Consider the following 20939-nt stretch of genomic DNA (forward strand, 5'->3'; position numbering starts at 1 on the left):
TAAGTGTAGAGCTGTTCCGAGCAAGCACTTAAGGTAAGACTGGCTTATCTCTTAGAAACAAAAATATGATCTACAGATTCCTTGTAGCAGTAATGCTGGAACATCATGGTAACTTTTATGTTTTATCTTTATTTTCAGTGTTTTGGAGGTGTTTTTTTTCCTCTGAGGTACTCAGTTGCATCCTGTTAAAATCACTGATTGCATTAAATCATGCAAGAATTGATGTTGTTTCTTATTGTAAGCTGTAATCACATCGGTTCTTGGTAGTTTTATCTCAGCTTTATTCCTTATCATACTGCAGATCGTGGTGTTAAGCTTTTCATTGCTGTAGTTAGGGCAAGATGCTCATTTTTAATCTTTTAGAAAGTAAGCACCAGCTTTCTCAAGTGATCTTGACTTAAATGCCTGGAGCTTTTAACAAAACACACCAAATATCATGGTGCTTTTGATTTAATTAAAAAAAACAACCATGAGAGTTTGTAAAATTGCAGATGGAAAGCATGGAAAATTCAGCTTCCAAAGTGCTTTTTTCTTGTTCTGAGATAAGGATACTCTTTATTTTAAGGTTATTATGGGAACTGCCTGCTTCCAGCGCTCTCGGGCAATTGCCACTGTCTGGATGAATGTCCCAGCACCATCAGGGATGGAGATTACTTGGACAAAGAGGATAATTTAGTTTTTCTTAGAGCTCAGACAGAGCAAACATTTATGCAGTACTAAAGCCAACAATCTGAAATTTTGTAAAAATCTCCTCGAGCTCAAAAGTAAGCACTGTGAGGCTTGATTTTCATTTTGACTGATTAAATGATGCTGGCAACATTTTCCTTATCCATTACATCTTATGCATATAAAGCTGTAATTAGGATGGGGAACCCAAGTAAGGGCAACATTAGCTTCTTGGTGAAAATAACACTTTCAGATTTTTCTCTGCATATGTAACAAATTCATCCCTGGAGATGAGATGGGAACATCAGGTTTGTGTAGGGTGTAAATAATTTTAAATTTGAAACAGGCTGCTTTTCATAACAAAATCTTCTATTGTTCAGAACTGGAGTAGATAGAATAAGCGCTGTTGGCTGGCTGTATTCCATTAAAACTTTAAGCTTATTTATTTTTAAAGGAATAAACAAAATGGTAATGCCGACTGCAAACTAGGTTTTTAATAGTGCACAGATGAATATAAAATGGATGCTCTTCTGTGCACAGCACTAGCTGTGAGCAGCAGAGTTGGTGCTATTTGCCCAGAAACAGGGGTGGTGAGGAACAGACACTCCGTAGCTTTGTCCTACCCAGCAAGAGCAACGTTGTCCCCTCCATCCCATCCTGCTGTCACCTGCTGGTGCTCCATCCCATCTCCCTTGTCCCAGGACTGTGCGAAACCCTTAGATATGATATGAAAAATCACTGACGAGATTTGCTAATGATTTTTCATTATCTATGCTTTCCTTCCCCTCATTACTTATTTCTTGATTGTGCTGAGAAGCCTTCAGGCTCACATCTACCACTTCTTGCCTTAAAAGATATTGAGCTCTGGCACTCAGAATTATCTGCTGAATATTTTATATGTGTCTTCCCTCCCTCTTCCTCTCTTCCCCTCCCTAAGTTCACATCACCGGTTCGCATGATGAAGTCCTGAGCTGCGTGTTGCTTTCATCGGCAGAAAAGGGTGGTAATATATTCAACTCTTTATAGCTGAAATGGCCTAACACACCACACATGTGAGATGTGTTTGTGTAAAACAGTCCCAAGATTGTCATTGCTGGAAGTTAATGGTTTAGCAGAATGGCACAGTGGCATCTAGTCTTGCAAAAGCAGATAGAAACCAACAGATGTGACTTTATTTTTGTGTTCTATGGTTATTTGCTGGCTGGGAATATTTGATTAGGACAGGAAGAATGGGGAACAAAAGGAAAAAATTGGGCCACTGCTTCCCTGCTCTCTACTTCCAGTGTTTTTGTTGACCTTGAATTCTTTTACCATGCTGTTGCCGATTTTCTTTTTTTTTAAGGCTGACCCTGCAATTGGAAAATTGAATTTGCATCAGTTAGAAAGAAAACCTTTATTTTGCTAAAAGATGCATCACCTTTTCTTTTTCAAAGGCAACATTTATCCTTCGCCTTCAATCTTGTGAGCTAGCAAAATTGCTTTGTCTCCTGTAGCTGGTGTGTGATGAGGTGACATTTCTGCGGTTCAGATTTCGCTGTTGTAATAATGTTGAGATTTGTAGCTCTGATTTCCCATTTGTCTCTGTACAGTTGTGTGTGTTACAGGGTATGGATTGTATTTTACGAGTTTTGACACTTTGAAACTTGCCCTAAACTTCAAGTGGAATATAAATGTTTTGCTCCAGGCTAGCTAAAAAAGTGATTTAAGAACAGTAGGTTTTTCGTACCAAAATTTAAGCTAACAGAGTTGGGTTTCGTTTGGTAGGTTTGCTTGTTCTTTGGTTTAATTTGCCTTTTAAAATCCAGCTGTGTCTCTCCCTCTGGCCAATGCTGCTTATTTGCTGTAGTTGCTTGTAAGATCTGCCTACATCTTCCATGCCTTGGCATATGAGTGGGAGAGTGCAAATATTTCCTCTTAACGAATTGTGCTGGGGAAAGGCTGAAGAGGAATTTGAAAAACGCTGTAAGAGCAGCTGAGTAAGGAGTTGGGATATGGCAGCAAGGTGTGTCAGCCACGTGTATGCCAATGCGTGATACTCATAATTTGCTATTTATTAGACAGGTTACACGCCTATTTCAGAACAGCTAATAAACATCTGGGACAGTTATTTTCTGTAACTTTCCTATTTTAGAAAAAATGCGAGGAAATCTCTGGTTGAGGATCAGTGTGAGAGTCCACGACTGGAAACTGTTTGTTGCTTTACTAATGTGGTGTTCTTACTTGACAGGATGTTTCGCCTTCGATTTCTTCCCATTGCAGCAGGGCTGTCTTCTGTTTCGCGGCGTTACCTTGGGACGGCGCATCACCCCAGGACCAGGCGTAGGCTTGTGGTGGCGGCTTTCGTAGGGACAGCTGCAGCGACAGCAAGTGCCAGATTCCTTTGGCAGAGGTAATATATATTTTTTTTGTTTTTATTTTTTTGCCCGAGGCTCATGCTGCATTAGTCCTGTGGTAATACCTGCAGATGGGTTTAAGATCTGTGGGAGACTTTGTAAAGTGTTACTGCTTGTCATGCTTCTGCTGCATGGAAGGAATGGCTGTTGGTGACTCGCTGTGGGGTGCTGCTTTGCTGCTGTGAGTAGTCAGAGATGTAAAAAAGCTCAGGGCTGAAGAGTCTTCCTCTGTAGCTGTCCTCACATGGGCTGTTTGCCCTTGGTGGGGTTTGCTGCCCAGCTTCCCCTTGCGTGGTGGTGCTGTACGGTGGTGTGCGAAGAGAAGTCGGTTGACTTGACCAAGCTCGGTGAAAATGTCATGCTTTGAGCTTCTGGGAGGGCTGTTAAGGACAGCACACTTGTCCAGGGCATCCTAAACTGGTTTTCTTTGTGTACTGTAGACTGCTTCATCTGTGAAATGTAGCAGAGGAGCAGAAGGGCACAGTCCATCTTTTGGTGGTAAGGTAGCTGCACGCAGGACTTCCTGGTTTTTAAGGGCCAGAGTCTGAGCACACCTACTCATGGGCCATGAGGCTCAAAGCTTGTTTCCATAACTGTGGGAAGAAGGGGGATATTTGTGCTTGTCTGAGGTGACCTTCACTGGACCCTGGGCCAGTGTCACGTTGGAAGTATATTAAGGGCTCCCTTCTCTTCCCTCAAAACGTGGCAGCAGCGTGACACCAGCAGTGTCGCTCAAGCTCATGGCTGCAGTTGGAGTCTGAAAATCAAGTCTTCACTGAAAATCAGTCTTATTCTCATTGCAATATTTAGGTGGTTTATTGCTGGCTCTCTGCTCACCTGTGAGGTGGCTAGAAGGCTCTAGTTTTAATGCAACAGGAGGAAGGTGATGGTAATTTTTCTGGCTGTTCCTAGAGCTGTCAAACCTTGGTATCTCCTAAAAGGAATTGCTCAGGCTGAGGAAGAACACCATGATCCAGCACAGTGTCATCTTATGCTGTGTTTTGCTAATAATCTGCAGTTTCGTAGTGCCTCTTTATCCACAAGACCTGAATGCCTCTGTGAGGATGGCCAGGATAATACCCCTTTTCAGGCAGGAAAGCAAGCGGGGTTTTTTCCACTTAAAATATCTTCAGCATGATTGTAAAGTAGGTAGGACATCATGTCCTAGGTAATGCTGTCCCAAAGAGAATGAGTTAATAACTCCCTCCTGCAGCAGACTCACTCCTGCTCTTGAAAACACCCAAATTGTCAGTTGTTAGCTTTGCCTTTTATTGGGAGGAAGGTGCTTCCTGCAGCAGAGAGCTGCTAATGGTATGCAGAGTGCTAGGTCAGGGGTGATTTCAGGGAGTGATTTTTGGCTTCTGTAGTACTTGGCTGTTCCTTGGAGGCCCCTGGACACTGTGGCTGGGCTTGACCTTGCTCAGCTGAGAGTGCTGACAGAAATCGGATACAGGAGAGGGGCAGCCTCTTTGGAGTAGCTGGTCTGTGATCTCCCCAGTCTTCATCAATCTGGAGAGGTTGGCTTGCTGTTACTACTTGTTTTCTTTCCTTGCTCTGTCTCCTTCGTCTTTTATAAATTTGTAAAGCACTACATAGAATTGTACAGACTTTGAAGTATTCCTTTCCTATATAAGATGTGAAATAAATCCACAATGTCGGTGACTGTAAAATAGAAGTACATCCAGGCTTATGATATTCACGTAATTAATTACTTGCCATCCAGCTGTTGAATAAGAGGAGGAACAAAACTGATGTATGGTGTAGAATATACTTCATACTGACACCTGTAGAAGTTTTAAACAGACTTTCAAATAGGCATTTTAACGTTGCGTTTAAAGAAATGAGCAATGAGGAACTGCACGTTTGCTTTGTCTTTCACAATATATAAATTGCATGTTTAGTAGAGTTTAAGAATAAGTGTAGGTGAACACAAAATGTTTGTAATGACATCCTGGGTTATTCAGGTAGTTACATCCTGAGTTATTACAATAAGTAGCAGTAAGTATCATGGATTAGTTGTAAAAGGTAAATATACAATACATGTAGCACAGGGATCAAATAAGCCAAGTGTCATTGAAAATGTAATTTATAGATTACAGAGAGAAATGTCCATGTGTGTCTGAGTATTTACACTCAGTAATAAGCAATTTTGATTTATTAAATGTTGCAGTGCTATTTAAGTGGGAAGCAGATTCGGAAGGCCCTTTGCATAACCAGTTCTGTTGGTGCAGTTAGCCTGTTGTAGGGATGACTTATGATGCTTTACCTTCAGTTAGTGAAACAGCCGTGCTTTTGTTGTGATATGGAACTCCTGTCCTGCAGTTAGTCTCTGAGGGGTCCAGCAGGCCCAAAGTGTGGCTCTCTTAGCATCACAGAGAATTACTGTCCCTTTGATGGTAGATGACTCTGAGGAATGTGTGCCTGCTAATATTCTGCTTAACCTTGGATGGTTTGTTAATGAGTTGAGGCACTTCATTGCCCTCTGAGTAGGGAATGCAGTAAGGGATGCTCTCCTGCAGGCTGTCAGTGAAGTTTTCTTTTAAGATGAGTGTTGTGTCCCCCTTCTTGTTTTCTTGTAAATATTATTCGTTACAGTGAAGGCATTAAAGATGTAATAGGCTGAATCAAGAAGCAGTTGAAAAATCTTATGCTTCTTAGACTAGGTAAGTAGATGATGATGCAGTGTTAGAGGAAGAGCAGTAATAAAAGGAAAAAAATATCTGACTTGTGTTTTTTGTCATTTGCATAAAGCCTTATGTAAATGCCCCAACTCTACAGCCATGTTGGGAGCAGCGCTGCATCACTCATCAGTACTTAAAAAAACCCCAAACTTTCTATTTCAGAACAGATTTCCCATACTTCTGATGATGGTGAACCTTGCTAAAAGGGATTAAGATGGTGGTGCCTGTATGTGAACTTAGCTTTTCCACTACTTAGCATCAAGAAAGACAGGACTTCTCTGGCGGCTTCTGTCATGTGTAGCCCAAACCCAGTCTATTTCAGAATGATTCTGTATGATACACTTTGAGCAACATCGACAGTCAGTGCTGGGGCAAGGAAGCCCACACAAAAGTAGAGGAGAAGTCAAGGATTGGAAAGATAGATATAAAAAACCCCAGTGGTTGTATGATGCAAGACAGGAAAGACTTATTTGTGTCTTCCTAAGATGGAAGGTGGGTTGGTGGGATCTTCACATTTGATCTGCATCTGCATGTAGCCTTCTGCATAGCTGTCTGTTGCAGGCGAGTGTTGGTCTTGTTGCCTTGGCTGTCCTCTGGAGCTCCTGCTGCCTGTTTTTGGTGGAATATATTTCATAGAAATAATTACATGACAGGAGAAGCTAATGCTGCTCTGTTCTGCTGTGATGAAGAATACTTCAGCAATGCAAGTAACTGAGCTTAGAAGACTAATGAAATTTACCCATTCTAAGCAATAACTTAAACTCTGAGGATCTCCAGCTGGCAACAGAAGCAATTAAGTATCTGGGCATTGGTATAATGAACGGAATTAATTAATTGAAATAAATCTTGGTGTAGTCATTGGCTAATCTAAATGAGGCATTAATATATGAGTAGTACTGAACCTCACAGTTAGGCAAGCTTGATGTTTATGAAAAATGCTCTGTTACTAGCCCTCATGTAAAGCTTGTATTCTGTATTTGTAGTTCCAAATACCCATTTGGAACGTTATTAAATGGCCACAGATAGATTCATGTCATAAACCTTCCTGGCTGACTCTGTGGGCAATGGGCATCTGTGAGCACTTAAACTGGCATTTCGGTGCTGAAGCCTGTCACTCAGTCAACCTAGTATTGAATGAAATAGGGGAGCAAATGTACCTTTGGGGAGCACAGAAGGACCTCTAAGTGGAGTCTTACTAGTGCTCTTCCTGAATGACTGGAAGTACTTAGTTATGCTTAATTTCTTACCCTTCCACAAATACATTAGCAGTAAGAATAAGGGCAAGGCATCTGTGTTGCTCTGGAAGTTGCTTAACAAGATCCTTTGCTATCAGCATGTTTGTGTCTAATGCGGTACCCAGGCTTACTTTCCTGCATTCCCTTGGCCTTATTCTGTGCTCTTCTGCTTTTTGCCCTATCCTGTGCATAAATTGAAGCAATTCAGCTTGAGATACCCCTCTCCCAGCCCTGGTGCAGTATATTCTCATTCTATTACAAGCTCTTCTTTTTCAGGCTCCGCTCCTCATCAGCAAGCTGGGCTGTTCAGGTTCTGGATGCCACTTCTGCAGATTTCGTTCCATTTCTACCATTTCTTCCTCTCTTCCTCCACCCTTTTCTCCTCCAGCCGTCCTGTATCAAGTGCCCAATTGCTTTACTAGAAGGTCCTCTGCAGGAAAGACCCTTCATCTTCCTTGCTCTGCTGACCTTCACTGCTTTTTGTGTTTGGCTTTTTTCCATCAGCGCTCCTGGAATTAATTTTGAAGCCTAGATCAGCCCTTAGCTAACTCTGTTTAAGAATGCATTGCTTTTTTGCATCAGTGTCTTAAGGGCTTTAGAGTAACTTGCTTAGAATACATTTTTAATGGCAGAATTGCTGGAAATATCTTATGCCAGCTGAAACTGAGGCTTTAAAAATCTTTGTTCTAGTAAAACAAAGGAAACCACATAAATCACAGCCAAAGGGGGAGAAACCTGTTTTATAGCTATAGATGTGCCAGGTACTACTTAACCTGATGTAGGAGAGAAAAGATGAAAAAATGTAGGCATTATCCATGTGAGGTTATTTTTGAGAGCTCTGCTCCATTTTTTTAATTCTTTGTGAGAGGTGACAGATTCAAGAGACTATCCTTGGGATTGCTGTGCTGAGGGTTTTCTCCTAAGGCTTGAAGACACATTGATCTATGAGTGGTGTCTTGAAAGAGCACTGTGTCCTTTCAGGTAGCTTTTGGCTTCATATTTTTACCCATGAGCATCAGGGGAAGAAAAGAATCTGATGCTGGGGAATGAGCCAAAGTCAAAACTGGACTCAATTAGGAAAACATCTGAACTACCCTGGGGGGGAGTGACCTCAGCTGACCTGCAGAGCTTAAAGCACAGGTATTGCCCTAAGCCTGCAGAGCCCTGGTGTTTGATCACGCATGTTCATAATAACTTATTCAAATGTTGCACAGCAAATCAGAGCTGGGATTTTTGCAGAGAAGCCAGGTGGAAATGCAAGAAACTGCTTCCCGAATTGTCTTGGTTTGCTGTGACTTTATGGGGACAACACTTTGGATTCTGTGTCTCTTAACAAGATAAGTGTTGGTTGAACCCCGGATCTTTAATGTCACTGGAGCTGGTACTTTTTAATCTTTTTTAAAAAATACGGGTGCCCTCTGGTGGCCAAGTTCACGCCTACTGCTTCCCCTTTGCACCGAATAACTAAAAATACCTGCTCACCTTGCCCTCATCCCAGGAGCACATTGGCTGCCCTCCAGTAGCTATCTGGAAAGCAACTTCTCTCCAAGAAGTCACATCATTTGGGAGGGCAGTAACAGGACTAATTTCCTGCCTCAATAGAGGAAGCACAGAAATTGTAAATATCATTTAGTTTTGATTAGTTCCTGATTTGGAAGTGCCAAAGCAGTCATTGAGTGTCATACTTTAAGGTTCTAGTCTTGTCACGACCGTCACTTCCTTAAAATGTTCAATGTCCACCACCACTCGATGGCTCAGCTGCCTTCTGGGCTGTGCTAAAGGTTGGATCTGCAGGGAGGAAGCAAGGGAGAAAAGCAGGGATGGGCATAATGCTCAATAATTAAGGCTTTAAAACAGAAGTTAGCCTAACCTTGGAGGGGGTTTTTTTATTGTTTTTTACTCTGGCAGACTTCAACTTCAGCTGTCTCCTGTAGTTGGCTGTTGCTGAGACTCGCTGATGGAAGCTATCTGTTCTTTTTTTTATTTTTTTTTGGGGTCTAGACCACATATGGCATCACGTGTTATTGTTGCTTGTGAGGCCTGCTGAGGAGAACAAAAGGCTTGTGGGGTTGAGGAGGCTTCGTTTAATGTGATGTAGCCCATCAGTTTTCAGTCTGTCGAAACAGCTGAGGGATTGCATGAGGTACTGGCTGGGAAGGGAATAATGCTATTAAATACCCTAGAGTTAGTCAGAGCAGAACAGTTTTTAATTGGTATTAATATAGACATAGTGGGGAATTCCTCCCTCCTCGACTTGCAGCTGAATTTGTTGGGACTTTTGTCCCAGGAGTGTGAGGCCAGACTCTCAGAAGCATGCAGCTGTGTGGACGCATCCCAGGCTGCAGAGCAAAAAGTGATACCAGGAATGACTTTCTCTGGTCTTCCAGTTGTGAGCAGCAATGTGCCCTGAAAGCTGTGATGTGTTAGCCCCGTCTCTGCCTGATCTCCTGTGATCCTGCCCCGCTGTCTGCTTTTAGCCAAAGACCAGGTTTCATGGGAGTGAAGAAATCTGAAGGGATCTCATTTCGCCCGCAAAGGGATCTTGTGGCCCACATACCTTTTCATTTTATATGGAGTATTTTCTCATCCCATCTTTTTCTTATTTCTACAGGGCTTGCTTTCTTCTGAACTAAAGCTGTGAGTTTTTTCCCTTGTATGTTTTAGCAGTTATGGCATCCTTCTCACCCTTGGGTATAAGCTTTGACTACCCAATAAAACAATCTTCAGCAGTTAGTAGTTGTCATCCTAAGTCACACTTATTTGTATCTGTTGATCTGGCTCATAATTTCCAGCTGATAAAGTCAGGCTCATACACACCCTCAAGTATTGTTAAAAAATAGTAATAAAAAAGGGGAAAGAAAAGCTGTTCTGTGTTTGAGGACACCTTAAAAAGCTTGTGGCATCAGAGACTGCTTTGCCTCCCTTATTCTTCCAACCTAAGATTATTTTTTTTCCTTGAAAAGAAATGTTGGTGAGTGACAGTGCTGGTTTTTGGAGGGCACCAGGGTTAGAGAACAGGATGCCAGCTGTGATCCTTCTGGGTTCATGTGGTCATCCTACACTTCTGACCATCTCTGCCAGCCTCACAGTTTTATTCAGTTACCTTGCTTTGCTGCACTGCCTGTGTGCCCAGGAGTTGCAGCTGTGACTGAAAGCAACCACCATTTGGGGGGGGGGGTGGCAAAAAAAAGGTATTGAGCCTGTCAGCCTCCAAAGTATGGTTTGGATCAGGAGAAGTTCAAGTGAGCAGTCCATTTGAGGCGTGAGGAGCGCAGGCTCTGTGCGTGGCAGATGTAACCGAGTCACAGCTGTGTGCATCTGTCAGGGCTGCAGTTCAGGGGTACAGTCCCATACCCCACTCAGAGTGGACTTTGTTGGGCAATGTAAGCAGCGTCTCCTGGATTAAGAAATTAATGTATTTATAGTTTACAAGGAAATTAGGGTAATGTTGGTAGGATGGCTCCAGTGTGTGTCATTAGGGTTGACAGCCTTTGTGAAGCAATTGTTCTCGTCTGCAGCCTATCAGGGAATCATCTCTAAGGAGCGACATGGTATCCCCCCCGATCCGAGCTACCTGGTGAGACTGACTGAAAACCTTTTGGATTGATCTTCAGGACGGTCCCCTTGAAGGGGCTTAAAGCAGAGGTCCTCACACTCTGGCTTGTCCATCTGCACCCACATGCTGGTGCCGGTGTCTTAACTGGGCTGCGGAAGAGGGGGGTGGGAGGGAGCGTGAGAAATCAGCAGGTCTGCTGCCAAGGCAGGGCTGGGTGCCTCTGAGCTAGTCCTGACAGGCAGCTGTCTCACCTATTTATAGCATTTGCTGGTGATGGAGAGAGCAGTGATGGAATAAATCTTCCCCGACAGCTGACTCCAGTGTTCCCCTGTCCTTAACATTAAACTCTTCCTGCGTATGTCTATGTGTGTATGTATGCGCAGGCTTCTCTTCCTCTCCCCAGTGTGTAAATCTCTTCCCTTATGATGTCCTTAAGCACATGTACTGCACCTTATGCTGGGCCAAGAAAACAGTCCTGCAGCAGCTGTTTTATATGTATTACGGTTATCTCACCTTCCTCTTTTCCATCTTTCTTACAGCAATCTGACTTATTTAGGCCAGTTTTTCCCACAGTGTGTGTTTCAGACCCTTAACCATTCCTGCTGCTCCTTGTCGGATCTTCTCGGGTTGGTCCAGCTCTTCCTTGCTGAGTGCACCGTCAGTAGCTGAAGTTGGGGATGTTCCTGCTGCTGGCTGGGGTGGAAGGAAGGATGTGCGTATCCCATGGACTACACTGCTGTCTCCTTATATTCTTGGACCTATTTTAGGCTATGGCTGACATCCAGAGCTGTCTCCTCAATCTAATCATTCACGTTCATCTCTGGAACCCGCCTAAATTTTGGTGTGTTCATTGCAATTCTTGCCACAAATCCATTGCGCTAAATTACGTCAGTGTCAAGTACTGTGAAAGATGGGGAAGGAAACAAAGTAGTAAAAAGTCTTGTGAGTGGTGTGACATGCTGAAAAATTGGGCTGTGGATCTTCATCATTTCTGATTAATTTCTTATTAAAGTTTCAGCTAACTAATTTAGTCGCCGAATATGGTTGAGCTGAGGATGAGACAGAGCTCCTCACTGAAAGTACTCCCGATCCCTGGAGGCTGCCTGTTTTTATGAATGTTGTGTCTAAGCTTGCTTTCATATTTCAATACGAAAACCTGAAGTTTTAAGTAGCTTTTAAGCTTCACTCGGATGTCTCCAGATGTTTCCATACAGGGAGAGTGGCAACTCTAGTCAACTGAAGAACACATCTGTCAGGGAGGATTGCTCTCTCCTGCTTCTTGTTTGGTGGCAGTGTCTTTCCTGACTGGAGTGCCCAACTTGTTAGATCTCCTACGTTTTCTTCTGAGACTAAACAGCATCTGATAGCTAAGTACTTCTCTACTGCCTTCGGGATTAGAATAACAACACTGTTATCTGTGGCACAAGGCTTTGTTATTTTAGCACACTGTTCTGCTTCTGTCACTCAGAGAAGAAAAATACTTTAAAAATGAGGGACTGTGATTTCTCTAATTGGAAGACCTGCAACTGTGGAGTATCGTGCCAATGCCTGGTGTGAGTCCCAGCATCCTTCGTGGATGTATATCCTATGGATGCATGCTTTTGGCTTTCTCAAAGAATGATTCGCCAAGTGAGAGTTTAGAGTTGAGTAGTCCTCTGTGGTAGCCAGGTGGTTTTCTTTGGGGACGATGAACCTCATCTTATGCTTGATTGTTGGCTTTTTCCAGGGATTAAAAGAAGAGGTTACAAAGTAGGTGGGAAATACGGTCTTTGCCTCAAATTCAGGGAGGGAAGAAATACCTGAAGAGACTGGGAGAGTTGAAGTATGGCAGCTAGGATCTGGGGCAGGCATGGTCCGTGAAGAGAGGCCGGCAGCTAGTCTTGGCACACAGTGAAGGGAAACTTTGTGTTTTCATTTCCCTTTTGTGCAGAAGCTGTAGCAACAGGCATGCCTTGGGAAAGTCAGCCTCATCAAAAAAGGAGGTGGAGAGTCTTTACTTGCTGGTGGCAGTCCAGCAGGGTGGGTATTTCTGGAGCTATGGGTTTTTTCCAGCCGTACTTTGACATCTGCATTGAAAGGCTCCTTTATGTGGGCGCAGTATGGAAGTTGCAGTTGTTGGAAGCCAAGGATTTCAACAGAGGATGGTTGTGCAGGATGTAAAATACACAGAGTAGTAGCTGTATGTAGAGAGCAGATCCTTCAATGGTTAATTCAGGGAGTAGTTCCAACTGTGGCCTGGAGGTGAGGAATAGCAGGTAACTGTTTAAAAACTTGTTTGAGAAGTAGGCTACTAACTGCTTTTATTCTCATAGCTCATCTTGCTTGTGTGCTGGGATGGTGATCTAACTGTAGAGCAGAGTTAATTACCTGGATAAACTAGAGGTGGGGGAAAAAAGCCAACTGTATTCAAACAGCCTACGCCTGTATTGCTGTAGCCAACTGGTTTGACAGTGTGATGGATTGAAGGAATGCGTAGGATTTGCTGAAAATGTTTTATTTTGTATTTCATCTATCCCTTCCCTGGTTTGCTAGCTGTCATTCAAGCATTACAGGAGCAAATCTTTACCGATACAGCTATTCTCTGGCATGTTTAATATGGAATAGCTTGGTTGTGTAGATAAGCAATCAATTTTCTACTGCTGTTCTGTCCCCAGGACCTTTTCCCAAGAGATTTTCTCAGAGCTACTTAAGACTGGTGTCCTGCCTGCACAAGGGCTTTCCTTGTAATGCTGGTGTAGCCTCAGCTGGCAACAGTTTATTCTAGCAAACTGCATATCAGCCAAAACCACAACTCCACAAGGATGTGCCAGTACTGATTAAACTTTCAGGAAAGGCTTCAGGAGCAGAGCCAGCATGGACTTCATGCTCCAAGAGACAGATCATCTGCTTGGCTCTTCTGGGGAAATAATTTCCCTATCTTAAGATTCTTGTGGAGGACTCAGTTTTGGATCCTGTCTCCGAAAGTTTGGTTCAGCAAAGGTCTTAAAGATGGTGCTTTGCTATAAGACTTAAGAAAATATTTTGGCAAGTAAAAGCTCAGGAGCTTTTCAGAAAGGAACGGCTGGTGTGTTAGAGTCCATTGTGCGTGGAAAGGCACAATTAGTACGGCTCTTCACCAAGCACTTGTGTATTTTATTAAATTAAACCCTTGCGATGGAGTTGCATTCTGTCCCAGCATGGACTGGAAACCTCTGCAATGCTTTAACCCAGCTGTAGTGCCATGGGTTATTGCATTTCAAAGCAATGTCTGGATCTTGGTGGTTGTTCAAGTGCTATTAGTACTTTGCTGAAGTAGTTATTACAATATGAACAAAAGTTAATTTGCTTTCATCATGATTCACTCTATTCTTAAGTATGCTCTTCGGGAATTTATTCTGGAATAATCAAGTTTTTGCTTCCCACCAGTACTGTGGAAGGATATGAGTTCTTTAGCCCTTCTCTATCTATCCTGTACTGTGACTGTTAGTGAATTATTGGATGCTGGTAAGGAGTGAGTTGTCATTTTTTTGGGGTAGCATTTAAATTAATTGAAGGAGCACCTGCCCTCATCTCTTCTTAATGGAAGATGATGTGCTGAGATTGCTGCAAAGCTGTGTATTGCTGGGGAGACAAGCACAGACTCTTCTCTGTTAAATTTTACATACCACAGCTGTGTTTTCCAGGAAACTGGTAGGATGAAATATGTGTAGCTTTTTGCTTAGAGCTTGGGAGACTTCAAAAATCTTGGTTTGTTTTTGTTGTTTTCCCAAGGCAGTCTTTTTTTGAATAAACTCACACAGGGGTAAATGACCATGTTCATAGTTACAGGGAGTACCAAAGTACCACCAGCCTTCATCTGAAGGCTGCTGGCCAGGGAGCAGCACCTAACTGTGTGTGAGCCCTGTACTCTGTGATTAGTCCAAAATAAATCATGGGGAATGCAAGTAGAGGCAACTTCGCTTAAGTTACAGGCTTGCTAGGATGTTTGCCTGAGCTGTTTAAGTACTTTAGAAAGAGAAATAATTTTGTCAAATCGTTTGCTTTGTTGCTTGTGACATGTTAATGTATCCATAGAGATCATATTTTCACTGATGTTAACGTGGTCTGAGCTCTGTCTCGTTATAAACCACTTTACAAGTAAAGCGTAAGAAAGCCGCAGCATTGTTTGGCTTATGGATTTATCCTGCTTTTTATTTAACCACCCTATTGACAGTTGCAATTCTGCAAGTTGCTCACGTCTTAGACTGAGAGATTTTGGGTATTGAGTCTTGGTCTACAAACAAGGTCGCTGAAGATCTTTGTGTTTGAACCGCAAGGGGAAAAAGGGTGCTTTGCTCTGACAGAGTTGTATTTCCAGCTTGAGGATAAACAACTCCAGTTGTCACAAATCCTCTGTAGCACTGGAGTTTAGAAGACTCATTGGTGGAAGAGGGAAATAAAACAGCACGTCACTTGCTGGAGATAGAGAATAAATCACTTGAGCTGAAACAAAGAGGCTGTTCTTTCTGAATCCTGGAGTGCTGATGGTAAAACACATTTCTATCACTTCATATAAATCTTTTTTGGGGAAGCAGGGGTGCAATTTAGTGCTAGAGGAGGTGTGGTATGCCCTTCTCAATCTTCAGGCCTGTGTAGTTTTAGGGAGAGGGTATGATAATTCACTTGAGTGATTTCTGTGGTGGTTTTGGGCTGGCAAAACTTACTGTGATGATTAGTTTGGGTTTGAAGGGGGGTGGGGGTGTAGAAATTTGATTACAGCAGGGAAAAGCACCCAATATTCCAAGGAGACTGATCACTTCTTTGCTTTTGCTTTACAATCCTCCATGCTGAATTGTAGCAAGTGTTTCATTCAGGGAGAACCTCGCAGGGCCATCTTTGTAGCCCTGGCACCCCTCTCAATTTCCTGAACTGCTGTTTTCTTTCCCCTTGTACAGGGCATACGCAGAAAACTCATCTTCCGTAAAACATGATCCAAGGACTGAGCCGAGTGAGAAGGTGAAGCATGAGGAGGAGGAGGAGGAGAGCGGTGGCAGTGAGGATAGAAAGGCCGTTGCGTCGGGTGACGAGGAGGCCCAGCCGGAAGGGAAGAAGAAGAAGCGTTCTGGGTTCAGGGACCGTAAGGTACCAAACTTGGGCATGTTACACTGCAGTGGAACAAGAGAGAAAACTTGCAGAACACTTTATTCAGACTGTGGTACAACACGTGTACAGAGTCTGGTTTTTGCTCTGTACTTGTCTTTATTTCCTAAGGGAGCTTACTTTTGGAAACCTCCTTTCTTGGCATGTTCCCCTGAGTTTCTTCAGGTTGAAACTTATGTGGAAAGCACAGTACGCTGATCCTCTGAAATGGAGACCGCTTTTCCCATCTCCAGTTGGGTGGCTGAGAAGTGGCTCACTGAGAAATCGAAGCTCCTGCCATGTTGGCTGTTAGGATGGTGCATGCAAAGCAGGGAATCTGTGCAAAAGCTTTAAAACCATCTAGGGCATCCATCACCCTTGTCTCTGAGCCCATCTCTTTGCCTGTGAACATACAGAGCATATGTAGGAAGAAGTAGAGGATGAGTGTGGAAGAGGTGGTTATAGGAAAGGCGTGCTTTAATTTTTCCTTTAATTATTCTGTGTAAACATAGTTGTTGAAATACAGCCTCACTCCCTATTCATGGTTCGGGAGTGAGACACATGGTTGTGTCTCTCTTGATGCTTACACCTATTCAATTTTCATATCAGACACATTTTCAAGAGGAGGAAAGCTTGAGTAACAAACGAGTTGTGACCTGCTTTCACTGTTGGGCAATCCTGAGAGCTTTGGGCTCCTAAGAACTCTCTGACAACTAGTGTGGTACTATCTGTAACCACCGTTATTACAAGATGCATGATTTGGTCTGATGGAGAGTCCTGTAACTGAGAGTTGACAGACAGCAATATTTTATTTTTTAAACCTGTCTGGATGTCGGTTTTATTGGGCTGTGTTTGATGATTTAATATCCTTGCAGTGCCAAAGAGGAGAATGGGAGTATATGCTCTTCACAATTCCTTTCTGTATAATTTGCTTCTGATAATTATTTTTAAGTCTGTATCCTGGAGGCTGCATTTCGTTAGCTGTTAAATTGTGGATGATCATATATAGTGGCTTAACAGCTTTTAATAAAAAATTAATAGCTGTTTCGTTTGAAGTTGCTGAGTCATATTGTGTCTTGGTTAGAGTATATTACACAACTTGAATATCCAAGTGACTTGTGGTATTTGGGGCTCTAAACTCCCCCTGTTCTGACAGGCTGGTGACAGCTCAGTGAAGTTATGTTGTAAGATACTACGCTGAGATACTCAGAATTGTCCAGGAGTATGGGTTCTCAGCTTCTACTAATTTTCTTGGCAACTGGGTGTCAGGTACTCTGTCAGCTTCAGCAAAACTTCAACTCTTGCCAGAACCACTCAAGAAAAGCAGCTTATTTTTTCCAGTGTCAGCAGATGGAGGCTGTTTGCAAAGAGCAAAGAAATGATCCACCTTCATCCACACTCTTATTGTTAAAAAAGAACATTGGTTAATACAGTAAATACAACGATTAATTTCTGTCGTATGTGGCTGGTGACTTCTGGCTAGGGAAGGCGGAGAATGTTTGTTTGCAGGTGAGGACTTTTATTCCAGTCTTAGGAGACGTGCCTATGTTGACCAGCTCTTTCCTTCCCATACTAGGCAGGGAGGAATGTGGTCATGCTTTCCAAATAAAATGTGAGCCAGGCATGGAGGGTTCCCAGGAGGTTCGGTGGGAATGACATGCAGCCTGAATCCCTTCTCAGTCCACAGCCTGCCTTCCTTCTACAGTGCTTTGAGTCGGGAGCAGCAATTTCAGCACGGAGGGCACTGCTTAAAACAGACCTCACAATCTTTTTGCCAGCATAAGCCCTTTTCTAAGGACAAGGACTTGTTGAAGAAGATGTGGACCTGTTCGAGAGAGTCCAGAGGAGGCCACAAAGATGATCAGGGGGCTGGAGCACCTCCCCTGTGAGGACAGGCTGAGAGAGTTGGGGGTGTTCAGCTGGAGAAGAGAAGGCTCCGGGGAGACCTTAGAGCGGCCTCCCAGTACTTAAAGGGGCTACAGGAAAGCTGGGGAGGGACTCTTGATCAGGGGGTGTAGGGATAAGATGAGGGGTAACACTTTTAAACTGAAAGACGGTAGATTTAGATTAGATATGAGGAAGAAATTCTTCCCTGTGAGGGTGGTGAGACACTGGCACAGGTTGCCCAGAGAGGCTGTGGCTGCCCCCTCCCTGGAAGGGTTCAAGGCCGGGTTGGACGGGGCTTTGAGCAACCTGGATTAGTGGAAGGTGTCCCTGTCCATGGCAGGGGTTTGGGACTAGATGATCTTTAAGGTCTGTTCCAACCCAAACCAGTCTGTGATTCTCTCCAGCCTCAAGACGGAATGTACCTTCTGCGACCTGAATGCACCTTCCGTGACCTGAATGCCAGTGCTGCTTTTGCTTGGTTTAATGCAGGATGTAACTGGTAGTCTCCCAGGTGCTGGGTTCTGTGTTTGTTTGAGCAGCTCTGTTGTGGGCTTGCTGTTTGATCAGCAGTTGCCCTAGTGAGTCATCTCAAGAGGTATGTTTGAATGTTTCCAGCTCAGATGACAGAAGAAGGTGTGCCCCAACTCCTGACTCAAAATCAGGGCTGCTCCCAGGATGTGCTGCTCCCCTAATCGGTTGTGTAGAACCTAGGAAATTCTTGACTATTCTACGTTTTTTTAAAAAAAAAAAAAAAAGGAACAACAAAACCCACAGTAAAAACCCTTTCCAACTCTTCCATAATTAATTGAAAATAGTGTGGGGTTTTCCTTGAGAAAATAATTAAGCTTAATTGAAACTATTTAACACTTGTTTGTTATCCCAATGTTGCTTTTTAATGAAGTTGATGATTAGTGGTGAAATAATAAATTAGGCATGACATTGTTATTTTAGGTAGTGATTCAGTGAAGAGGAAGTTGAAATATAAATTACTTGGCATCTGCTGTGGCTGGGATCATATGTGGCTGCTGCCAGGGCACATGTTGTCTTGAAGCCTACGCCATGTACAGGTCCTGACTGCATAAGGGAGGAGAGGAAAAGATTGAATGCTTTTATAGTTTGGAGGCTAATGAGCAGTAATACATGTTGTGGGTGGGCTGACGTTAATTAATTTGCTAGAAGAGTTTGCATGCGGCACTTAGGACTGCTCTTTATCAAGATCTGCTTGCAGTCTTTTCTGGGTGCTGCAGGTATGCTGCCTTAGGAGTGTTAGTCGTGCTAAGACTTCATTTTAGTGTGCATTACAGTAGGAAAGCCAAAGAAAATGAATCATAATTAAGATACCCTGCTAGGATATGTGTAGTGGAGCTGGACTGCCAGAGTTCCCCTTTTGCTGCACGGTCAGGGAGGCCCCAGTGATGCTCTTTATTTTTATGTCTGCACAGGATTTAATTTTTTTCCTTTTAACCTGAGGCTTAGCATAAACATTGACTGTCTCAACAGCAGCTTTCCTCTTGTAGAGCAATAGGGATTATTTACTTGCTCATCTTTCTCATCCAGTACATAGTCTATTAATAAATGCCAAAAAGGGATTTTTCTCTTTTAGTCGCATAATCTTTATGGAGGCCCCTGATTACATGAGGCTGTAGTTCTGGGGGTAGGATGAGAATTTTTGGCTGGTCTCCACTGCATCGAGGACTGGTGCGTACTGGGGAAAGGCGGCCGCCTGGGTGCATGCTTTGCCAGGAAAGTATTTTGGAGTATTTCATAGGTGAGAGGTCCTGGGAGGAAAGACTTGTCTGGGATGATTTTTATGTCCAGACTGTTTCAAAGTAGTGTAAAAAAAAACCTTGCAAATGGTGGTGTGTACACCCAAATACATACACGCCTGCTTTTATCTCCACATTTACATAGTGAGATCAGGGCACCCGTATTATCACCTGCTTTGTGTTTATCACCCAGCCTTGAATAAATGAGTTGTTCCTTTTTGCAGGGTCCTGGCTGTTCTCTTCTTGACCTGACTCTGTGTTCAATCCAGTCTTGAATTTGGAGGGATGGGTAGTAGTTTTTGCCAGCTGATTAGATCATGCTAGCAAAAATGAAGTAATTGTGAGTTCAGCTGCGGGCAAAAGGGAAGAAGTGTTGCTGCATTTGCTCACTTCTTGTAGGGAAGGTTGAGGAAGAAGTGTGATTTTTGGTTGTGATGAAAACAGCCTGAGACACTAAACAAGCGTTTTAGATTCTATTTTTTTGGTCTAGATTGAGTTATTCAAGACTGTTGTTCCTTATAATTTTTCAGAAATGTGTTTGTCCTGAAAATTGTGGGTTTGTGTATGTCGCAGCTAATTGCTGGAACTCAAAAGGCTGGAAATTAAGACAGTAGCTTCCCATGAAACTTTTGAGTAGCTGTATATAACCACATTCCCTTCTGGATCTGAAACTCAAATCCTTTAACAGGTAACGCCGATTTCTTATACTGCAGTGGGCTTAGAGGGGCTGCTTTGAGCTTTCATGGAGATGGTAGGTCAGGTCAGCTCTCTTTGGCCAGGCATGGCAAACTTTGCCTCAGAAGATGATGGTCATTAAAAATGCTGCTTTGCTGTCTGCAGAATACAGCTCTCCACCTACTGCACACTTAGGTCCTATTTTTGTAAAGGTGTTCAGCTGCTTTTGTTGGAGGAGGGGAAGCTCAAAACCATGTATATATTTCTCGTGAAACCACAGACTGCATGGGGGCAAACCTCTGGGTTCGCAGATCTGTGTGGGGTTGTTGTGCTGCATGCTGAGACAGGAGACTTAGGGTTTTTTTAGCCTGTGTTATTAGTAAGCTTTTGTGAGCCATGCAACGTTGCTTTGGGAGCTGTGTGTGGCTTCTGAGCGACAGATTGACCCTGCTCTAGAGCCTTGTATTGAAAATTGCATCTTCATGAGTGCCTGGCAGTCATATGAGGAAGGTTTTCATTTTGCAGTACACGTGGATAAAGGATGGGATGGCAAATGATCCAGGAGAGGGCCAAGTGGTAAATGGATGTTTTGCTTCATTTGCAAGTGATGATTGTCGTGGATTTGGGTCTGAAGGGGGCGTGGGAGAATTGCTGTGCCCAAAGTTGAAGCAAAACGTAGGTTGCTTACTATCAATAAAGCAGGGGCCTTGAGGATTACCCCAAGCTTGGGGCAAGAAAGAGTTGGCAGTGAAGTTGCTGGACTGGTAAGGAGGTAAAAATGTCAGGTGAGGAACAAGGGCAGTGCCCATACTCCAGAAATGAGAAGAAAAGCATTAGGCTTGTCAGTAGCATCTTAGCAAGATCTTAAAACAGGTAGGGGCAAGATCCACTGCAGATGTGAAGTCAAATGGGATAAAATTAAACATGGTTTTATTGACAGAAATGTCAGGACTAGTGTCTCTGTGCAGCAGTGGAGTTGCTGG

The 20939-nt window shown here is 43.3% G+C and overlaps 1 protein-coding gene across 3 annotated transcripts in view; it reads left to right on the plus strand.

The window, feature by feature from the left end:
• Window positions 1–20939, plus strand: part of MICU1 (mitochondrial calcium uptake 1) — a 110479-nt gene that overhangs the window by 11676 nt on the left and 77864 nt on the right. For all 3 annotated transcript variants that reach the window (XM_074830200.1, XM_074830203.1, XM_074830201.1), the window contains exons 3-4: window positions 2894–3055; window positions 15445–15631. In XM_074830200.1, coding sequence (XP_074686301.1) covers window positions 2895–3055; window positions 15445–15631 — 348 coding nt within the window. In that variant the 5' untranslated portion in view covers window position 2894. The remainder of the gene's footprint in view (window positions 1–2893; window positions 3056–15444; window positions 15632–20939) is intronic.

Source organism: Strix aluco, chromosome 7, assembly GCF_031877795.1.
Source record: "Strix aluco isolate bStrAlu1 chromosome 7, bStrAlu1.hap1, whole genome shotgun sequence".
Classification (NCBI taxonomy): Eukaryota; Metazoa; Chordata; class Aves; order Strigiformes; family Strigidae; genus Strix; species Strix aluco.